The 19,392-nt window shown below is 44.8% G+C and overlaps 1 protein-coding gene across 1 annotated transcript in view; it reads left to right on the forward strand.

Moving 5' to 3' along the window:
* The first annotated feature begins 2,483 nt into the window (after window positions 1-2,483).
* Window positions 2,484-19,392, forward strand: part of LRRC52 (leucine rich repeat containing 52) — a 238,726-nt gene continuing 221,817 nt past the window's right edge. The window contains exon 1 of the mRNA XM_077452627.1: window positions 2,484-3,498. Coding sequence (XP_077308753.1) covers window positions 2,820-3,498 — 679 coding nt within the window. The 5' untranslated portion in view covers window positions 2,484-2,819. The remainder of the gene's footprint in view (window positions 3,499-19,392) is intronic.

Here is a 19,392-nt window from a genome sequence, read left to right on the forward strand (position 1 = left end):
ACTACAACACAAATATCATGTCCCCTCCACAACATTCTTCTTATATCTCCGGATCAGGTCCATCCTAGCAAATCTCCCTCTTTCCTCCAAGAACCCACTCAAGGACCCCCTACTACAGTTCTTTGGGAATAAAACTCAAAAAAAGGGAGGCATCTCTCTCATCTACAAAATACTCACTTCACCAGACCCAGAAGTTGATCCCGCACGCACCGAATACTGGTCATCCAAACTGCAATACGTAGTTCCACCAGAAACATGGCAGAAGGCTCTGAATGCTCCGACACGCTTCTCTCACTGCATCTCCCATTGGGAATCTCTGATGAAACTTTACCACGGTTGGTACTACACACCGATCAGACTGGCTTAAATTTTTCCCTCTTCCTCGCCTAACTTTTGGAGGAACTGCGGTGACAGAGGTACACTACTACATATTTGGTGGGGTTGTCCCCATATACAACCATTCTGGAAAAAAATTAAAAACCTAATACACCAGATTTGTAAAATAACTTTCCCGCTCTCTCCCACCGACTTACTATTAGGTATATCTGTCCTCTCGTGGCCGCACCACCTGCACGCCCTACTGACTCACATCCTTATCGCTGCCCGACTAGCTATTGCAAAAAATTGGAAATCTGTACACTCCCCGACCCTGAAACAAGTCCTCATATTGCAGAATACCCACTTTAGATTCGAATACGCCTTTGCTAAAGCTAACCTCACAACTGATAAGTTCCTGTATGCCTGGAAACTTTGGATAGCGGACCCCAGGAGTAGCTCATTACACTGAACATCCCGGGATATCATATTCATTTTATATCTGCTCCTAAAGATTGATGTTACCTATACTCAAGAGTATACCCAAGGTACCTATACTGAACTTACCCGTACATTTTTTTTATATGATTTTTCTCCCTCACTCAGTTATTGCCTATACCATGTGAGTAAATCAAACTCTGGTTATACCTGCTTTTTTTTTTATTTTTTTTTATTTGTACTCTTATATTTCCTCACTCCTCCCCTTTGCAAACCTCCTCTTCCTTTAAAACCGAGTATCCTGCTAGAATTTTGATATGTTACTGTGTTGTACACCATACCTGCATACCTGTATCTGTATGTACCCTACCTGTTTGACAAGTTTACTGCCAGGGTATGCCCGTTTGGCTATGTACCTTTCTTCTGACTCTTCCTTTCATCTCATAATAAAAATTTACAGTTAAAAAAAAAAAAAAGAAAACTGAAAAATGCCCTATGCAGTAAGGGGGTGAAAGTGCCCTGTATTGACGTAGTTAATGACATTGGCGGTATGTTTGGGGGTTGTTTGGGGCTGCATTTCTGCAAATGGAGTTAGAGATTTGGTCAGGATCAAAGGTGTTCTCAATTCTGAGAAATACAGGCATATACTTATCCTTCATGCCATATCATTAGGGAGAAGTGTGATTTGCACCAACTTTATTTTGCAGCAGACTACAACCAAAGATTCCTGGAAGTGATGGTTTGGCCCCCACAGATCTCAACATCATCAAGTCTGTCTGGGATTACATTAAGAAACAGAAAGATTTGATGCAACTTGAATCCACAGGACATCTGGGGTTATTTCTTTAAGATGTTTAGAACAACCTACCTGCCAAGTTCCTTTAAAAACTGTGTGCAAGTTTACCTAGAAGAAATTATGCTTTTTTGAAGGCAAAGGGTCATCACAGCAAATACTGACTTTATTTTGATTTCTCTTCTGTTCATTTACTTCCTATTTTGTTAATTGATAAAAATACATTTTTAACACCTCTATTTCTGAAAGCATTCTTAATTTACAGCATCTTTTTACACCTGCCTAAAAGTTTTGTACAGTAGTGTGTGTGTGTGTGTGTGTGTGTGTGTGTGTGTGTGTGTGTGTGTGTGTGTGTGTATATATAATATATATTAAAGATGCACTTGCATTCTATAATGTGTTATTTTGCGCTTTGTTCAATTTTTATTCTGTTTGCTCACTTTGCATTTTGTAAATTGATAAAAATAAACTTTTAAAATATATATTTTTACAAACATTCTTACTTTACAGCATTTCTCCACACCTGCTTAGAACAGCCTAGTATTGTGTGTGTGTGTGTGTGTGTGTGTGTGTGTGTGTGTGTGTGTGTGTGTGTGTGTGTGTGTGTGTGTGTGTGTGTGTGTGTATATATATACACACACATATATTATGAAATGTACAAGCAAATTATTAAGCTATATTACAAAAGACAACAATACAACTATTAATTTATATATAAAAAAAAAAAACATGCTTGTCGGAAACCTCTTCTTGTGTCCTACATGCCAAAGAAGCAGAGAATGAAAAAAGCTATGACCCATAGGTCTACATTCAATGTCCTATTAGGAAGTAAGCATTGTGACCTTGCAGAAACGAGAAGAGCGTATGTGTGGTGCTTTCCCAAGCATTCAGCAATGCCCTACTGTTCTGCTTCAGCAAAAGCAGAGCTGCCTTTGATTAGCAGCTGACGTCACAAAGGTGTCGATTGGCAACCGGTGTGACTGAGAGAGATGTGTCCTCTTGTATGTCCGAGCCAGCTATTTAACTGTCCTCAATTTCAAGTTCAAAGTGGCTTCATGTAAGCAGCAGCACTTTCACAGCCAGGCAGTGAAAATAGACTGTCAATGAGACTTGAAGAATGAGAGCAACGTGAGCCTCTGAATAAGCAGAGAATTGTTACAGTAGACATCAGTATACATGGTAAGGAAAATGTGCATGTTGCTTGACATGACCGCTGACTTGTTATATTCTGCTGTAAAAAGACATTGTACAAATAGGTCTTACCCTTGTTCAGATGGTTACCCTTCTCTGCAGAAAACCTACAGAGCACATCAGTTTCATGGATAACCAAAGACATTATTCTCTCAGGGAAGCAAAGAGTATTTTACTTTTAAGTGTATTTTGTAGTCTTGTAGAGCTTGGCATATGCTGCCCAAAGGAATGCACTTGTGAACACCTTTTAGTGAACTGCACTGACAGACAGCTTGAAGAATTTCCCTCTGGAATCCCAATGGATACCAGGCAGCTTATCCTAACTCACAACAATCTAACCTATTTGCCATCAGTGGATCTCAATCTTCTGATTGATCTTGTGTACCTGGACTGCAGCCACAATATTCTGGGAAGTTCCTTAGAAGCCACGTTCATAGCTATGTCATTGGTTTATCTGGACTTAAGCTATAATAATATCACCAAGATCACATCAGCCACTTTCTACCTTTTGACAAGTTTAGTTGTTTTGAAGTTATCAGACAATCCCAACTTGGAGGAGATTGAGAAGGATGCATTTGCCAACAATACAGGCCTTCGACAGCTGGATCTCAGTCGCACAGCACTGACTTATCTGGACGTCACTACAGTCAGTGAATTGCCTAGCCTACGAACACTAGGCCTTAGCTCAAACCCCTGGGACTGTTACTGCCCCTTGAAGGAATTCCTTAAATGGGTGATGGAAACTGATATTTACTTTACAGGTGAGCAACTGAATCAGGTAAATGTGTAATAATAACACAAAAATTATCATGTTTGTTCCAAAATAAGAGACTAAGGTTGAGTGGTTGTATGAAAAGGATGCCATACACTGAGTTGTTGAATCCATAATCAAATTTTGATTTCATTGCATTTGTATGCTTCTGTTTGGTACTTGCACTTGTAGTTCTATTTAAATGTATTCTACTTTATCTATCATTAGATATAAGGAATTGACTTAGAGTTCTTCTAGGGGGGTTGAGAAAGATTGAAGAAGTGCTTGAATTCTGTACACTGGTGAGAATTGTGTTTTATGAGTTTTGGAACTTTTTGTGCATTATTCATCATGGACTGCAGCCATTGATTTTCAGCTTTTTTGAATCTCAAGTTATGCTGTTTCTGTGCACCTAAAAAAATGTTGGTATATTGATAAGGGCCCTACCAGGGTACGAGATAGAGTATGTTAGATATTAACGCTTATTAAATTATGAATGAATGACTGGCATAATTCTCCCGCTCTACAAGACTCTGGTCCGGCCACACCTAGAGTATGCTGTCCAGTTCTGCGCACCAGTCCTCAGGAAGGATGTACTGGAAATAGAGCGAGTACTAAGAAGGGCAACAAAGATAATAAAGCGTCTGGAAGATATTAGTTATGAGGAAAGGTTTCGAGCACTGAACTTATCTCTGGAAAAGAGACACTTGAGAGGGAAGAGACACTTGAGAGGGGATATGATTTCAATATACAAATACCATACTGGTGATCCCACAATAGGGATAAAACTTTTTCGCAGAAGGGAGTTTAAGACTCGTGGCCACTCATTAAAATTAGAAGAAAAGGGGTTTAACCTTAAACTATGTAGAGGGTTCTTTACTGTAAGAGCGGCACCCCAGTTTCAAATCTTTTGCAAAGTAACAGGTTTTGTTCTAAGATTGCTCTGTATTTGGCTCCATCCATCTTCCTATCAACTCTGACCTGCTTTACAACATGATGCTGCCACCACCATGTTTCACGGTGGGGATGGTGTGTTCAGGGTGATGTGCAGTGTTCATTTTTGTCAACACATAGCATTTTGCTTTTAGGCCAAAAAGTCAAATTTTGGTCTCATCTGACCAGAGCACCTTATGGTTTTGTTTCAACAATGACTTTTTTCTTACTACTCTTCCATAAAGGCCAGATTTGTGGCGTTCACGAATAATGCCACGTACACACGATCTGAATTTTGCCCAGCAAAATACTAATGAGAGCTTCGGAAAATGCGACCATGTGTATGCTCCATCGAAATTTATCTGTCCGAATTCCTGCCAGCAAAAATTTGATGTTCTCAATTTTTCCAACGGAAAAACATTCTATCGGAAATTCAGATCGTGTGTATACAATTACAATGCTCAAAAACTCATGCTTGCTCAGATTCAACTACGAGATGGAAGCTATTGGCTACTGGGTATTGAACTTTCTTTTTCTAGTCCTGTCGTAGGTGTTGTACGCCACCGCGTTCTTGACGGTTGGAATTTGGTGTGACAGTGTGTATGCAAGACAGCTTGAGCGAAATCCCGTCAGAATTCCGTCGGGAAAACCATCAGAGCTTTTTCCGACCAAAATTCTGATCATGTGTACTACTATAATAGTTGTCCTGTGGACAGATTCTCCCATCTCAGCTGCGGATCTCTGCTGCTTCTCTGATTAATGCTTGCTTTGCTTGGCTTTTCACTTTAGGTGGACGGCCATGTCTTAGTAGGATTGCAGTTGTGCCATACTATTTCCATTTTTGGGTGATGGATTGAACAGTGCTCCGTGAGATGATCAAAGCTTGGGATATTATTTTATAACCTAACCCTGCTTTAAACTTCTCCATAACTTTATCCCTGACCTGTCTGGTGTGTTCCTTGACCTTCATGAGCCTATTTGTTCACTAAGGTTCTCTAAAAAAGCACTTTTGATTTTTCATGTTCATGTCCAGTAAACTTTAACGGTGTTTGTGTGTTCTTCTGAATTTTTTGTCTGTTCGGTATGTTCTGGTGCGAACCGAACCAGGGGGTGTTTGGTTCATCCGTAATAGTGAATTGCTCGGGTTACACTTATTTGATGATCCTACTTGTCATACTATTCAACTCTTAGGTTAACGCGTGTTCATTGGTTTGAACACTCTTCTATCAGAAGAGGTCTTTGTGGACAGTTTAGAAGTAAGTAAATAAGTGAGAAACTAGAGCAATGAATGAAGAAATCATTTTAAAGGGGATGGAGAAGAAAGGAAGAGGTGACGCTCTGAGGATCAAAGTCCAAAGAAGAAAAGTCACCCAGTCTGAAAATAGAAAGTAATAGGTAAAAGTGAAAAAAGTTGTTTTATAAACCTGCAATAAGTATTTCATATAGAGTATTTTTAGGACGGTGTGAGACCATAGTCCTGGGTTAAGTACATACCAAACGGGAGCTGAGCATGTATCCGACCCTCCTGCTGGACCGGTGGAGATAAGCTGAATCACTGTATGCCCAGATTTATATGAATGGTGTAGGTCAATCTAGTACCCGAAAATTTGCCACAGGTGTGCCCAGCCTGAACGTTAATCTCAAATTTACAATGACATATGACATGAAAAAATGACTTTTTTGGACGTCCAAATGGGGTGTACCCCTGAGAACAAAATATCTACCACACTGTTCCGTAAGGGCACCACAGGCAATACGGTGCTCCATGCTGAATGTTTCCATCCAATTGCACTTAAAAAAATTTCATATTTAATCCTTCACTTCCCTTGACTTTTGCTATTCTTTTCAACAGCATCGCCGTTTTTTGTTACTGATTTTTCTTCACTTTTTTTCTTTTTAGTTCGGGTGCTGCACTTACTTTTCGTTTTGCACTTTTCATCTATTTATCTATTCACCCATCCTGCACTTCACTTTCATATTCACTGCTCTATCATTCATATTTGAGGGCTCACTAAATTCTTTACACACCAAGCGGTTGGTGGGTGTTCTCTTACTCCCCCCCTTAGATATATACACTTGAGGGAGTAGACATATTTCCTGCACACATTGTGTTTATGTATCATATATGGGTGGTGGTTTTTGACTGCTCGCTTTACTTTTGAGTATGCCAAATTGAAATTTAGATACATTTTCCCTTGTGCATCTCTGCCGCAGGTGCAGCCTGTCCGTACCCTGACGTTGTTTTACCCCCCCTTGGGGGTGCCTTATAAGTGTGACCTCTCGTGAGCCATACCTTTGGATTGTTGCCCCTCTTCGATCGTGACATTTGTAGAGAGTCTTGGGGACCCCTTGTGGGGAGAGAAAGGTCTCTTTTAAAATGAACTCCATGTAGGAACATTCCTTTCCCTTTGGATATACACCACTGGGTAACTATATCATATGTTTACACTATCTGACATTATTAAATGTATGTACTGTGCGCAAATAATAGTTGATACATATATTTATGATATATTTTTCTCAGCAGATAGTCCCTCTGAAAAAGACCCCTGATGTGTGGGTTGAAACGTGTCAGCCTATTTTTCATATTGTTGACATTTTGGTATAATGTTGATATGAAATCTTTATCTGCAAGTGTATATCCGTATTTTTTATAATCATTGTCCTACTGGAGCTCATTTTTTAACTATTATGTTAAGTCTCTCTATATTTATATTAATAAAATATTGAATTTTCTATACACTGTTTATTTAATTCCTAACTCTGCTGCCTAAAAACCCCACCTTGGGGGAGATTTTCCCATTTTATTCCTTTAGTAGATAACCCCATATTGACACAGATAGTAAAATTTACTTCCTTAAAATCTATATTTTGCCAGGCATATGCACACAGAAGGTCAATGATTCCCTGGGGAATAGGGACAATGTTGTGTTTTTAACTGTGTGCATTGTCCTTTTTCTTTTCTATGTACATGTAGCACTATTGGTACTGATCTTCAATAGTAACACATGAATAATGATATTCAACTCCAAAATAGCTGCATTAGCATATTCTCTTTACTTGGAGTCCCAAAAACATGACTAAAGGGTTCGTCAACCTTGGTCCTTACAATTAAAATAAATACATGGACTGAGTGACATGGGTTTATATGGTCACAGCTTGCCACATTTTTATTAACCAAAGAATAAAATAACATCACATAAAACATACCAGTAAATGCAAATTCAAAAAGGTAATGTCCAACAACAAGAAGTCTTTGGCGTGTCTTTAAGGCACAATTTTAAATGGAATGGTCCATGTCCTCAGCCGTGCCCCAACCAGCTCAAAGACGTTCCAGCATCACACATACTTCCATATTTCCCTCCCCCAGGGGACCTAGCTCCTCAGAGAACGACTGCTAACCAAGTGGAAGCGCCATACCTTAGATGGGCCCCACTAATCCTGTAACCATGCAATTCCTCAATGACCGTCCAAAGATCCCTTGACCCTCCACAGGAGCTTGATTGAAAACCTCATTCAAGTGAATCCCTCCACACCTGCAACTCCCTCAACACTCCCTGCTGAAAGACCAGATGTCAGTGCCCACCGCATTCAGGTGAACACCATTGTCCCTCCAATAGCGTATGGACTGATCCTCTAGCTCCTGGTGCCAAACCTCTATGCCCCCAAGCCAAGCCACAAACCTGCCCACCTCCCTGTTCAACTTAATCCTTGCCTTGTTCAGGAGACCAATGGAGTGAGCAAAATGCCAAACCTTTCTAGCCACGATATCCAACCAGACAATGATGCATCAGGGAAAATAACTCACCGAGCGCAAAATGTCAAATTTGACATCCCTATCCAGGTCCCTGGTGGCCCTGACCCCCAAATCATTATTCCCAACCTGCAGCACTAATACATCTGGGGGCCTGTCGACTCTAGAATAGTAGTGAAAATCGGGGAGAACTCGGCCCCACATCATGCCCTGAATCCCCAGTCATTTAAGAACAGCTACACTCTGTGGAATGCCAAATTGACTCCCTTCAGGCCGAGCGTCAGCCCTCACAGCCCCCCAGAAAACATATGAATAAGATCCAGATCAGTCCAGGAGGAAGATCTGAAAGAAAAAAAAAAAAAAGAAAACATAGAACCACATGAATACACTCAATGTAATTTAAAAGCAAATGAGGGCGAACATAAATCTTGAAACAATCTGACTCCCACCTCTTTATACGTCTCACCACCTGAGAGCCCAAACCCCATCTGGCCGCCTCCGTAGCCCCCCTACATGAAAGGAATGAGTATTGAACTGGGAAACCTCTCTGCCCTCCCCAGCCAAACAACGGCGGAAAACAGACAAAAACTGAAAGCGCGCCAAGGACGATCCATCCTCGTGCAGCAGAAAGGAACCGGCAATATAGTTTCTCAATATGAATCCGGACGCAATCGCCGGCCACTGTCACATTCGAAAATTGTAGCCCACCCACACCACACCTGTTCTTGCTTACCAACTCCCCAATTCGCAATGCCCCAAAAAAAGCCAGCGCAAAAGCCACAGTGAACAGTTGCACCTTATAAGCAGATGTGCAAACCCCAGGTAACTTCTCCACTAGATCTTGAAGCAAATCAAACGAGTCTGGCGCCTGGTATTTGGCTGCACCCACCCGCACCGAAGTCCCTTCATAGCTTGTCACACAATAAAGTCTTTGGTCACATCATTCAGGCCATGCATCTGCAAGAGAAAAGCTAAAGCAGTCAAAACCCTGTTCATTTTTTAAACTGATGTGCCCCAAGTAAATTCCATCCCAATGAAATACAACACCAAAGCCAAGCGATCCTGAGTGGAAAAACAACCCCGACTGAACTTACCAATGTGGACCACCCACCCCAAACTGATGAATATGCAGCCCAGGTACCCACACTCACAGAGCAATGTATCAGCTACCCTGCTACTCCAACACCATTCTCCACAGCCGCTCGGAACAAGGAACCCTGCGCTGCTCTGCCTCCAGTGCCAGCCTCTGGAACCTCTCCCACTGAAAACGAGATAAGGAATCTGCAATGGAATTCAGTACACCTGGGACATAAACAGTTTGCACAAAGCAATTCAAACGTAAACATCGCAAGACAAGGTGATGCAGTAAGTGCACCACTGGCGGCGAAGAAGCAGACAGACTGGACACAACCTCCACCACCCCCATATTGTCGCAATGAAACAGATTTGACAATCACAAAACTTAGAGCCCCAGATATCGACAGCTACTAAAATTGGAAACAGCTCCAATGACACTAAGTTACGCTAGAACCCAGCTGCTTGCCATTCCTCGGGACATGCCGCAGCACACCAAGCCCCCTGACAATAAGCCCCAAACCCAGAACTGCTCGCAGCATCAGAATAAAGGTCAAGGTTGGAAGCCAACATGACCGGAGCCATCCATAAAGACCTGCCATTATAAAAGACCAGAAACTCACCCCAAACCCCCAGATAGCCCTTATGCTGACACGAGAGCCTGATGAAGTGATGCGGCAGTAGTACCTCTGAAGTGGCGGCGCAGAGGTGATGACTTAAGATGCGTCCCATAGGCATGATGCAGCAGGCAAAATTAAGCTTACCCAATAAAGACTGAAATTGTTTAAGCCTAACCTCCGACGCAGATCTTCCAGCTTGTAAATCGGCAAGCGACATTCCATGAAACACATGTCAATGACAATACCCAAGAATTGTATGACCGTTGCAGGACCTTACATTTTTTTCAGGCGCCAGAGGAATCCCGAACCATGTCGCAATAGATTCCAAAGTGTGTAATAGTACTGAACAGACTGAGGAATCCGGGGGGGGGGGGGGGGGGGACAATGCAAAGGAAATTGTCAAGATAGGTTAGCACCAATCTCAACTGCGTCTCCTCCCGTACCACCCATTCCACGAAGGTGCTAAAGACCACAAAATATGTGCAGGAAATGGAACAGCCTATCGGGAGACTGTGGTCAAGAAAAAACTGCCCATCCCAAAAACAACCCAGCAAATGTTTGCTCTCCGGGTGAACCGGCAGCAGGTGGAAGCCAGATTCGATATCTATCTTCGCCAACAACGAACCCTGGCCATAATGTTGCACCCAACTGACTGCTGCATCAAAAGAGGTATAAGACACTGAAGCAAGGTCTGAAGAAATGGCATCATTCACCAAAGCACTCTTCGGAGATGACAAATTTTGTATTAACCAAAATTTGTTGGGTTCCTTTTTGGGGACAACCCCCAAGGGACACACATGCAAAGACGAAATGGGCAGATGGCTGAATGGTCCAGCCATTCTCCCAAGTTCCACCTTTTTAGCCAACTTGTCAGAAACAACCTGGGGAAATTGCCACGTTGATTTCAGATTTAGAGGCCGTGGAGACGGGGGCCATCGGCCCCTAACGCGAAATCCAAAAACCATGTGCAAAACCATTAGCCAAGAAACCCTCTGTGGATATCTACCTACATACGGCACCATCACGGGAAGGCTTACTGGTGGCTTCCCTTTTTGAAGCAGACTCACTGGGTTGGGATTTCCCTTTCTTAAAGAATTTGGTGTAGCTGTAGGAGCCCTGCAACCAGAGCACTCATGGCAGAAACGACAAGCCTTGCCAAAATGGCATGACCCCTCGTTGAACTCCTTTTTTTTTATGGGTGGCCGACTGTCCAGCAGCACCCGAACCACCCCCCCCCCCCCCCCACTCCAAGAAAGGGCTGACCCGGAGCCTTTGCCTGAGCCATAGGCTTCATCCAAAGCCCAATGTCCTTATGATCCCAGCGCAAGCCATGCTGCAAAGCCTTGTGCTGGCATAACTGCTCATAATATCACAGCCAAGCAGTACCCCATAAACCCTATACACTTCTACAATGGAGTCAAGATAACAAAAAAGCAGAGAGCAATTCTCTGGTGCTTTTGCGCCAATTGCGCTCGTCTGAAGTCCCCCCCCCCCCCCATGGGCATGCACGCTTTTTCATCAGGCTCCTGTGAAGGGGGAGTCATCCACTCTATATAGCGGCAGACCAACTCAGGATCCTAGTGCCTGGCAGTGTGTTGATTACAGAGAATACATCACTACATATTTAGAAGTCTTAAAATAAATAGTAACACAAATATAAGATTACTTTAAATTATTAGCAATTTTGTACAAATAAATTGTTCAAATAAATACAATAAAAATAAAAAAAATGAAAACTAAAAGTAAAATTCATCATCATATTAGAAAGAGATGGCTGTATGTTTGCAAACAATCCTCTATACAACCAGAAATTATAGCGATACCCCCGAAGGAGCTGCTTTTGTTTGTTCAGTCCGTTACTCTGCCTCTCAACCCTAATAACAGCCTTAGCCCCCTCTGGCATACCTGCCAATAGTGCAAGTGCAATGACCAATGAGAAACACACGTTATGATAAAACACAGAAATTGTCTTTACTGCTATATTTCTGTGGAAGAATAACTGACAGTAACAGTGTATATTCAAGTAATCAACTAGAGAGCAAAACTAAGATTTAAGAGCAATATAGCTCTCAATCCCATATTAAAGCTGTGTTCAGGGGACTCCAAACCTGAGAATGTCCCCAAGAGCAGAGGCACACTTAAATGGTAAATAAAGCATAATATAACACTTTAAATCGGATTGTTCCCTTTACTCGGGTTGGCTGAGTCCAACCAGGAGGAGAGCAGAAGAATGACCCTCTTTGTGTCAGGCCTCTCTCTCCTGTCCTCTGACACCACAGACCCAACATTAAACACTTTATTCAAATCAACATGCAATGGCTTAACCTCCTAGATAAGCTGTCCCAAACGCACCCACTGCATATACAGTGCCCTGAATATGTGTGTCCGGATACATGTGGCACTAGTAGCTTCGGTCCTTTTGAAGAAAAGATAAAACTTTGTGTCTTCAGCTAGCCACTTTTCGTTGGTGCACTTCTGGATAGCAGGGCCAAACAACACAACTGGCCCAGATTATCAAATGAAGCAGGCAGGATCTTTCTCAGCAAGGTGAAAGGACAATGATGTCTGTATACAGTGTCCCCAGAAATGGATGGCCTCATCCTTTATTTCTGTGACAATATAAGTGTCAGCAAGATGACTACCAACAATGATGTCTGAATATAGTGTTTGTTTAACTCCTTCTATGGTGTAGTGTCCCTGTTTCTTGCAAATGGGCAAAAGCCTTCTCACCACATCCTTCGGTCAAGGCCCAAACGAAATGTCCTGGAACAGCAGGCTCTCCTGGTGACCTGACTGGTCACCTTACACTGGAACACTTCACCCTTGGTACAGATGCACCTAGATGTACACCTGGGATCCCCCTCTCTCAGGCTGGATGCCCCAACTGGCGCAGTGTAATCACCTGAGATACCTGAGAGACAGCATCTCTCCCTCAGGTCTGATGTCTTTCTCTGTCTCAAGCTAACTGAATTCTCCTCAGTTAATCAAAATGGAGTCTCACCTTTCCTGCCAGCTGAGCATGCTGGGATTTGTAGTCCTGCCTTTTTAAAAATCTGTGAGGCCGCTCTGTGCTGAGACATCATATTCCACCGTCCTTTGCAGCTGCTTCCTGCAGCTTAGCACAGTCCCTCTGATTGGCTTCTGTAACTGGGCCTTTAATTGGCTCCTCTCCTGCCAATAGGAGCACATGCGAGGAAGGTACAGAGTGGGCAGATGCCTGTGTTAACATGCAGTAAGTGAAGAAAAAAAGGGAGGGGGAATCCCCCTCTCTCAGAAACTGACCAGCTCTCCCTCTGTGAAAAGCTTGTGTACTCGCGACGGGGTCACATGACACCCGCTACACACTCCCCCCGCCGAAGAACCATTGGTCCTCCAAAGGAAGTAACAGTTCTTGACCTGGCACATGCTTGTAGAACAACCTGGCAGAGTAACTTCCCGCCAATGAGCGTAGGAAAGAAGGTTGTCCTACAGGCCACCTTAATTGGAATAGCCCACCTAGATCAGTTTCCATCCTCTAAGTAAAGCAGTAATACTTTGCATACAAAGAAGGAGAAGGGTATTCCCATTGTAAGTGGCTCCTTGGTTGTGAAAGGAATTTAGTAAAGATTCTTGGGCTCTCTGTCACATTTTTATCTTGCTCAAAGGACATTTAGATAAGTATCACATCATCATTTTCCATCTCATTTCTGAATCATTCATATTATGAAATCATAATTGTTTCCTGTTTTATAAGTGTTACGACAATCTATATTCAATATTATTTTCATCCTAATAGAGTCCTTTATATAGTATGATGCCCTGTATATGATTAAAATGGACAGCGTGTGAACACTTTATAGTTTTTCTTTTCTATGCCATTGGTGTCCATGAGATCTGAATTAGTTTAATTTTATTTGGAAATTGTTTATAGTGAATCAAAATGAGTCACAGAGTTTTCTTCTGTTAATGATCCGTGGTGTACAAATTCAGTTTGTTAGCCATTCAGACAATATGAACTGCTGTATGCAAAGAGTGTTGATTCCTTTCAGCTATAGAAATAGAAATAATGCTGCATAGAATTTGTATCTCTCATGTGGAAAAAATAACTGGTTGATGTTTGCGTCTGCTAATGCCTGGCAAATTATTATTATTATAATACAGGATTTATATAGCACCAACATTTTGCGCAGAGTTTAACAAAAGGAAGGCAGACGCTACAGTTACATTACAAATTTGGTACAAGAGGAATCAGAGGGCCCTGCTCGCTAGAGCTTACAATCTGTGAGGGAGGGTCAATTGATCCAAAAGGTAATAGCTGTGGTGGAGGAGCTGATGGAGAAAGTAAAACAGTGTATTAGTTAGAAGCAGTATAAGCTTCTTTAAAGAGAAGGGTTTTCAGGGATCGTCTAAAGATAGATAGATTAGGGCACAGTCACACAGATTGGGGTAGGGAGTTCCAAAGGATGGGGATAGTGTATGTAAAGGTAGTCCAATGAGGAGTGAGTTGCAGTAGTCGAGGCCAGAAATGACCAGGGAGTGAATTAGAAGCTTGGTGGTGTCATTGGTAAAAAGGGGCATATCCTAGAGATGTTGTGGTGGTTAAGGCAGCATGATTTGGACAGGGATTGTATGTGGGCCTGGAAGGACAGTTCAGAGTGTGTTACCCCTAGCACCCTGGCATGTGGGTATGAACCGATAGCTGTGCCATTGATCTTGACAGAGAAGTCAGGGGAATGGGCATGTGGGGGAGGAAATATTATCAGCTTGGTTTTAGATTCAGTTTGAGGAAGTTGTGTGACATCCAGGCTGATATGTCTGTTAGTAAATCAGTGATGTGTGAGGAGACTGATGGGGTGAGCTGAGGGGTAGAGAGATAGATTTGGGTGTCATTGGCATATAAATGGTAGTGGAAGCCATGGGAGGCTATTAGCTGACCCAGGGAGGATGTGTAGATCGAGAATAGTAGAGGTCCAAGGACAGAACCTTGGGGGACCCCAACGGTAAGAGTTGTTGGAGAGGAGAAAGTGGAGGTGTAAGTGACACTGAAGGTGCGTAGGGTGACCACATTTCCAAACTGCCATTCAGGGAAGAAGCCTGCACTCTCCCTGCCAGACTCCTCTTCCTTCTCGCTGTCCTGGGATGAGGCGAGCATCCCCTCTGCGCCTCCTGTCTGCCATGTCAGCGAGAAGAGAAACGGTGGGACTGCGCTGGAAACTACACTTCCCAGTGTGCAGCACGGCACATGGAGCCCTCCATAGAGATGACTGGGGGAGGCGGCTTGTGTAGCTTGTCTGAGCGGAGCAGACATGCTCCCCGCTGGAGCAGAGTGGACTTGCCCAAGCCGAGCAGACCTGGCCGGCCCGAGAAAAGCACATCCACCCCCCCCCCCCCCCCCGTCCGAGCCGTTTATTAGTGTGGCTGTGTGTCTTTATTTCATTCCAGGACACTGTATTGTCCCAGAATGAAGGTGCCTGGGACATGGGACACAAATATGAATTCAGGGACAATCCCGGGCAATTCGGGACACGTGGTCACCCTAAAGGTGCGGTGAGATAGGTAAGATTCGAACCAACGGAGAGCACAGCCATGGATAGTGATGGACGAACTTCCAACTGGACGTTTCGCGAACGCAAACCGTGACCCCATTGACTTTAATGGCAGGCGAACCTTAAAAACTTCCAGGTCATATTTTCAGCCACAAAATATTTACTAGCTGTGCACACAAAGTCCCACAACATGGGCACTGACATAACAAAAGTATTAAGTGAATCTGGGATCGACAACGACAAGCATTCTTTTTTTAGCTGTGAAATTTTGACAATTCAGGAACTATCATGGTTATGCAGTGATCTTCCTGTGTTTGCTTACCTTCCCTCATGTCTTCAGACTAAGAAGCCAGCCACTTCCACCTGGTGGTTTTTATAACCTCTCCTCTAAGCATGGCTCCACCCCAGGCCCTATCAGGGAGCCCTATATTAACCTGTGCACTGCAGGCCTCAGTGCTGATCAACCATTGTGTATTTTTTGTGTGTTAGCTTCCTGGTTCCTGCCGTGTGCTCTGCTACTGTTTTCCGTTACCGACTTTGGCGTGTCTGACTATCCCTGTTTGCCTGTGATCCTGACCTTTTGGCGTGTACCCGACCTTGGCTTTGTCCCTCACCACCTATCCTCCTGTTGCCTACTGTGGGTGTGAGCTGGGGGACCCTGGGGGTCACGACCTGGAGCCAGTTGCAGCCAAGTCCATCCTCACCACTCGAGGCTCTGGTGAACACCTGCTGGCTCTTAGACTCCGCGCCCCAGGGAATCTTACGCTCCATCCCCAGTGGGATCTGTCCCCCATCTGCAGCAGTCAGCCGTAGGGTCCACAACCTTGCGGTGCACCCCTAAACCCTACGGTGTGCATCTGTCACCTGGGCTCTAGGTGACCTGACAGGAGCACATGAAGGCCATGGAGGAGAGGCAAGGTCAGGCCAGGCTATGAAGGGGGTGCAGGAGATGATCAGTGCCACAGTCAGGGCAACGCAGTCCTGTGCCAGTGTCCTAGTGTGCCAACCTGTCCTTTAGCCCCTCCCTCTGCCCGGCCCTTACCCCCACCTATGCAGGGCTCCACTGCGGTGGTCTGGAGGTGCCAGTCCAGTGCTGATCCTCAGCCATGGTGCTGGCACTGCCTGCTGATTGGCTTCTCTGCTGCTATCTCCCTCACTGTCTGAAACCACCACCGCGATAGAGACTGAGCACTGACACCAGCACCGTGATAGAGAGCACTGACACCACACCAGCACCAAGATAGAGAGCACTGACACCAGCACCGTGATAGAGAGCACTGACACCAGCACCGTGATAGAGAGCACTGATACCAGCAACTCGCTGCGGGACCCAAAAATATGATACCGCTCAACCTCTTCAAACAGGAGGGTACGGGCATATAGTACGTGTGCTTTTTTTGTACAAGGAAGTGAGCCAATGGTAGAAAAAAGGTCCGTGTGCTAGATTAAATAAATTGTTTATAGAGTTATGCATATACATGGTCTACTGGTCACATGTGTTGAATTCCTCTGAGATCCATGCCTCATTCATTTTTATAAATGTGAGGTAGTCAACACTGTCGTGAGCTAGGCCGGTCACGATCCCCCCTGCTGCGCTGAACGTCCTTTCGGACAGGACACTGCACGAGGGGCAAGCCAACAGTTCCATTGCAAGCTCTGGCCAGAGGTCAAGCCTGCCCACCCAGTAGTCCAGGGGTTCATCATTTCTCAGAACATCCACATCGGCCGTTAACCCGATGTAGTCGGACACCTGTCTGTCCAAGCGTTCCCTGATGCTGGATCCGGATGACACCTGTCGATGGGTCGTCTGAAAGAATGACCTCATATCAGAAGTCACCAACACATCTTCAAACCGCCCTCTTCTTGCAGGCACTGTTGGATTGGTACCTGCAACTCTTTCTCTGGGAGTGGGAATTCCTCCTCTGCCAGTGCACGCAAAAGCAGAATGCAGCATTTCTCGAAGCAAGGCCTGGAAGTGCTCCATTCTGACAGCCCTCTGTGATGGTGGTAACATTTCCGCCATTTTGTGTTTGTACCGGGGTCTAAGTACGTTGCCACCCATTACTGGTCCTTGACCTTTATGCTTTTTATACAGGGGGTCACTGTTAAAACACTGGAGCATGAAGGCCCCCATTTGCACTAAACTGGAAGCGGTGTGGTGGCCTGGCTCCTGCTCATCATCCAGGATAATGTCACCCTCCTTGTTCTCCTCTCCCCATCCATGCACAACAACAGGGATCCCAGAAAGGTTTAAAGCATGCTCTTCTTGCTCCTCCTCATCTGCCCCGGCACCATCCTCCTCTCCAACAACTCTTACCATTGGGGTCCCCCAAGGTTCTGTCCTTGGACCTCTACTATTCTCGATCTACACATCCTCCCTGGGTCAGCTAATAGCCTCCCTAGGAATTCATCCAGCAGTGCGACTTCCTCATCTTCCTGCTTCTGCTCTTCCACGGCTTGATCAATGACACGACGCAATGTATGCTCCATAAAGAAGGCGTAAGGTACGATGTCACTGATGGCGCCATGGCTGCGACTGACCAGTTTGGTGATCTCATCAAATGGCCGCAGAAGTCTGTATGCGTCGCACATGAGCAGCCACTGGCGCGGTGAAAAAAGCCCAGCTCCCCAGAACCTGTTCTGCCACAGAGTTCGTACAGGTAGTCGTTAACTGCACGTTTCTGCTGGAGCAGCCTATCAAGCATATAGAAGGTTGAGTTCCATCGCGTCGGGCAATCGCAAATAAGACGTCTAACCGGCAGATTGTGTCGCCGCTGAATGTTAGCAAGGCGAGCTATGGCCATGTAAGATCTTCTGAAATGGGCCGAGATTTTCCTTGCCTGCCACAAGATGTCCTGGACCCCAGACTATTTGACAACGAATCGCTGCACGACCAAGTTTAAGACGTGTGCCATGCATGGCACGTGTGTAATTTTGCCCTGTTTCAATGCGCTAAGCAGATTGGCACCATTGTCACACACCACTTTACCAACTGTCAAATTGAGCGGTGTTAGCCACTGATCTGCCTGTGAACGCAAAGCTGAAAGGAGTGCAGGGCCAGTGTGGCTCTTGGCTTCCAGGCACAACAGACACAGCATGGCAACGTCTCACCTGGCATGTCAAATAGCTTCTGGGGATCTTGGGCGGTGCAGCGGAAGAAACGCTAGCAGCGGAAAAGGAGGAGTCAGCCAAGGTGGAGAGGGAGGAGGATGGAGTAGGAGCAGGAGAAGAAGAGGAAGGCCTGCAAGCAATCCATGGCGGTAAAACCAAATCTACACGGGTGCCACGTGTTACATGCTTGACGGCCATCAGAAGGTTCGCCAAGTGGGCAGTAAAGTTATATACCTTCCCTGCCCATGTTTGCTAGACCACGTGTCTGTGGTCAGATGTATCTTGGCACTGACACTGTGTGACACAGATACATTCACTTGCCGCTGAACATATAGCTCTGGGATGCCCTTCTGTGAGAAATACTTCCTTCCTGGGACCTTCCATTGTGGTGTTCCAAGGGCCACAAATTTTCGAAAGGCCTCTGAGTCCACCAGTTTACAGTATATGGCAGTAGTTGGCGGGCTATCAGTTCTGACAAGCAAGCAGTCAACCGTTGGGCAAGAGGGTTATCCAGCATCATCATTTTTTTACGCTCGAACATTTGGCCCACAGAAGCCTGTCTTTTTCCAGAAAAACGTGAGGATGGCATGGTGGATGGTGGAGTGGAGGACATTTGTGAGGAGAGAGGAGAAGGAGGAGTAGAAGACGAGGCTGGACGATGAGAGCCTGGAGTGTGGCTTTGTGGGTTCAGTTGCTGCCACTGGGCTCGGTGATGGCAGCTCATGTACCTTCTTAAGGTAGTCATCCCTAGGTGAGTGTTGGGCTTACCGCGACTTATGCGTTGACTGAAAAGATTGTCAGCAGCGGACATGTTAAAAAAGCCCACACTGAGGAGCCATGTGCCGGCATCCTGGGAGCGCCAGATGTGACCGTACATGGTTGATGCC

The sequence above is a fragment of the Lithobates pipiens genome, unplaced genomic scaffold, assembly GCF_037356315.1.
Source record: "Lithobates pipiens isolate NorthernLeopardFrog02 unplaced genomic scaffold, aLitPip1_a1.2 Scaffold_23, whole genome shotgun sequence".
Lineage (NCBI taxonomy): Eukaryota > Metazoa > Chordata > Amphibia > Anura > Ranidae > Lithobates > Lithobates pipiens.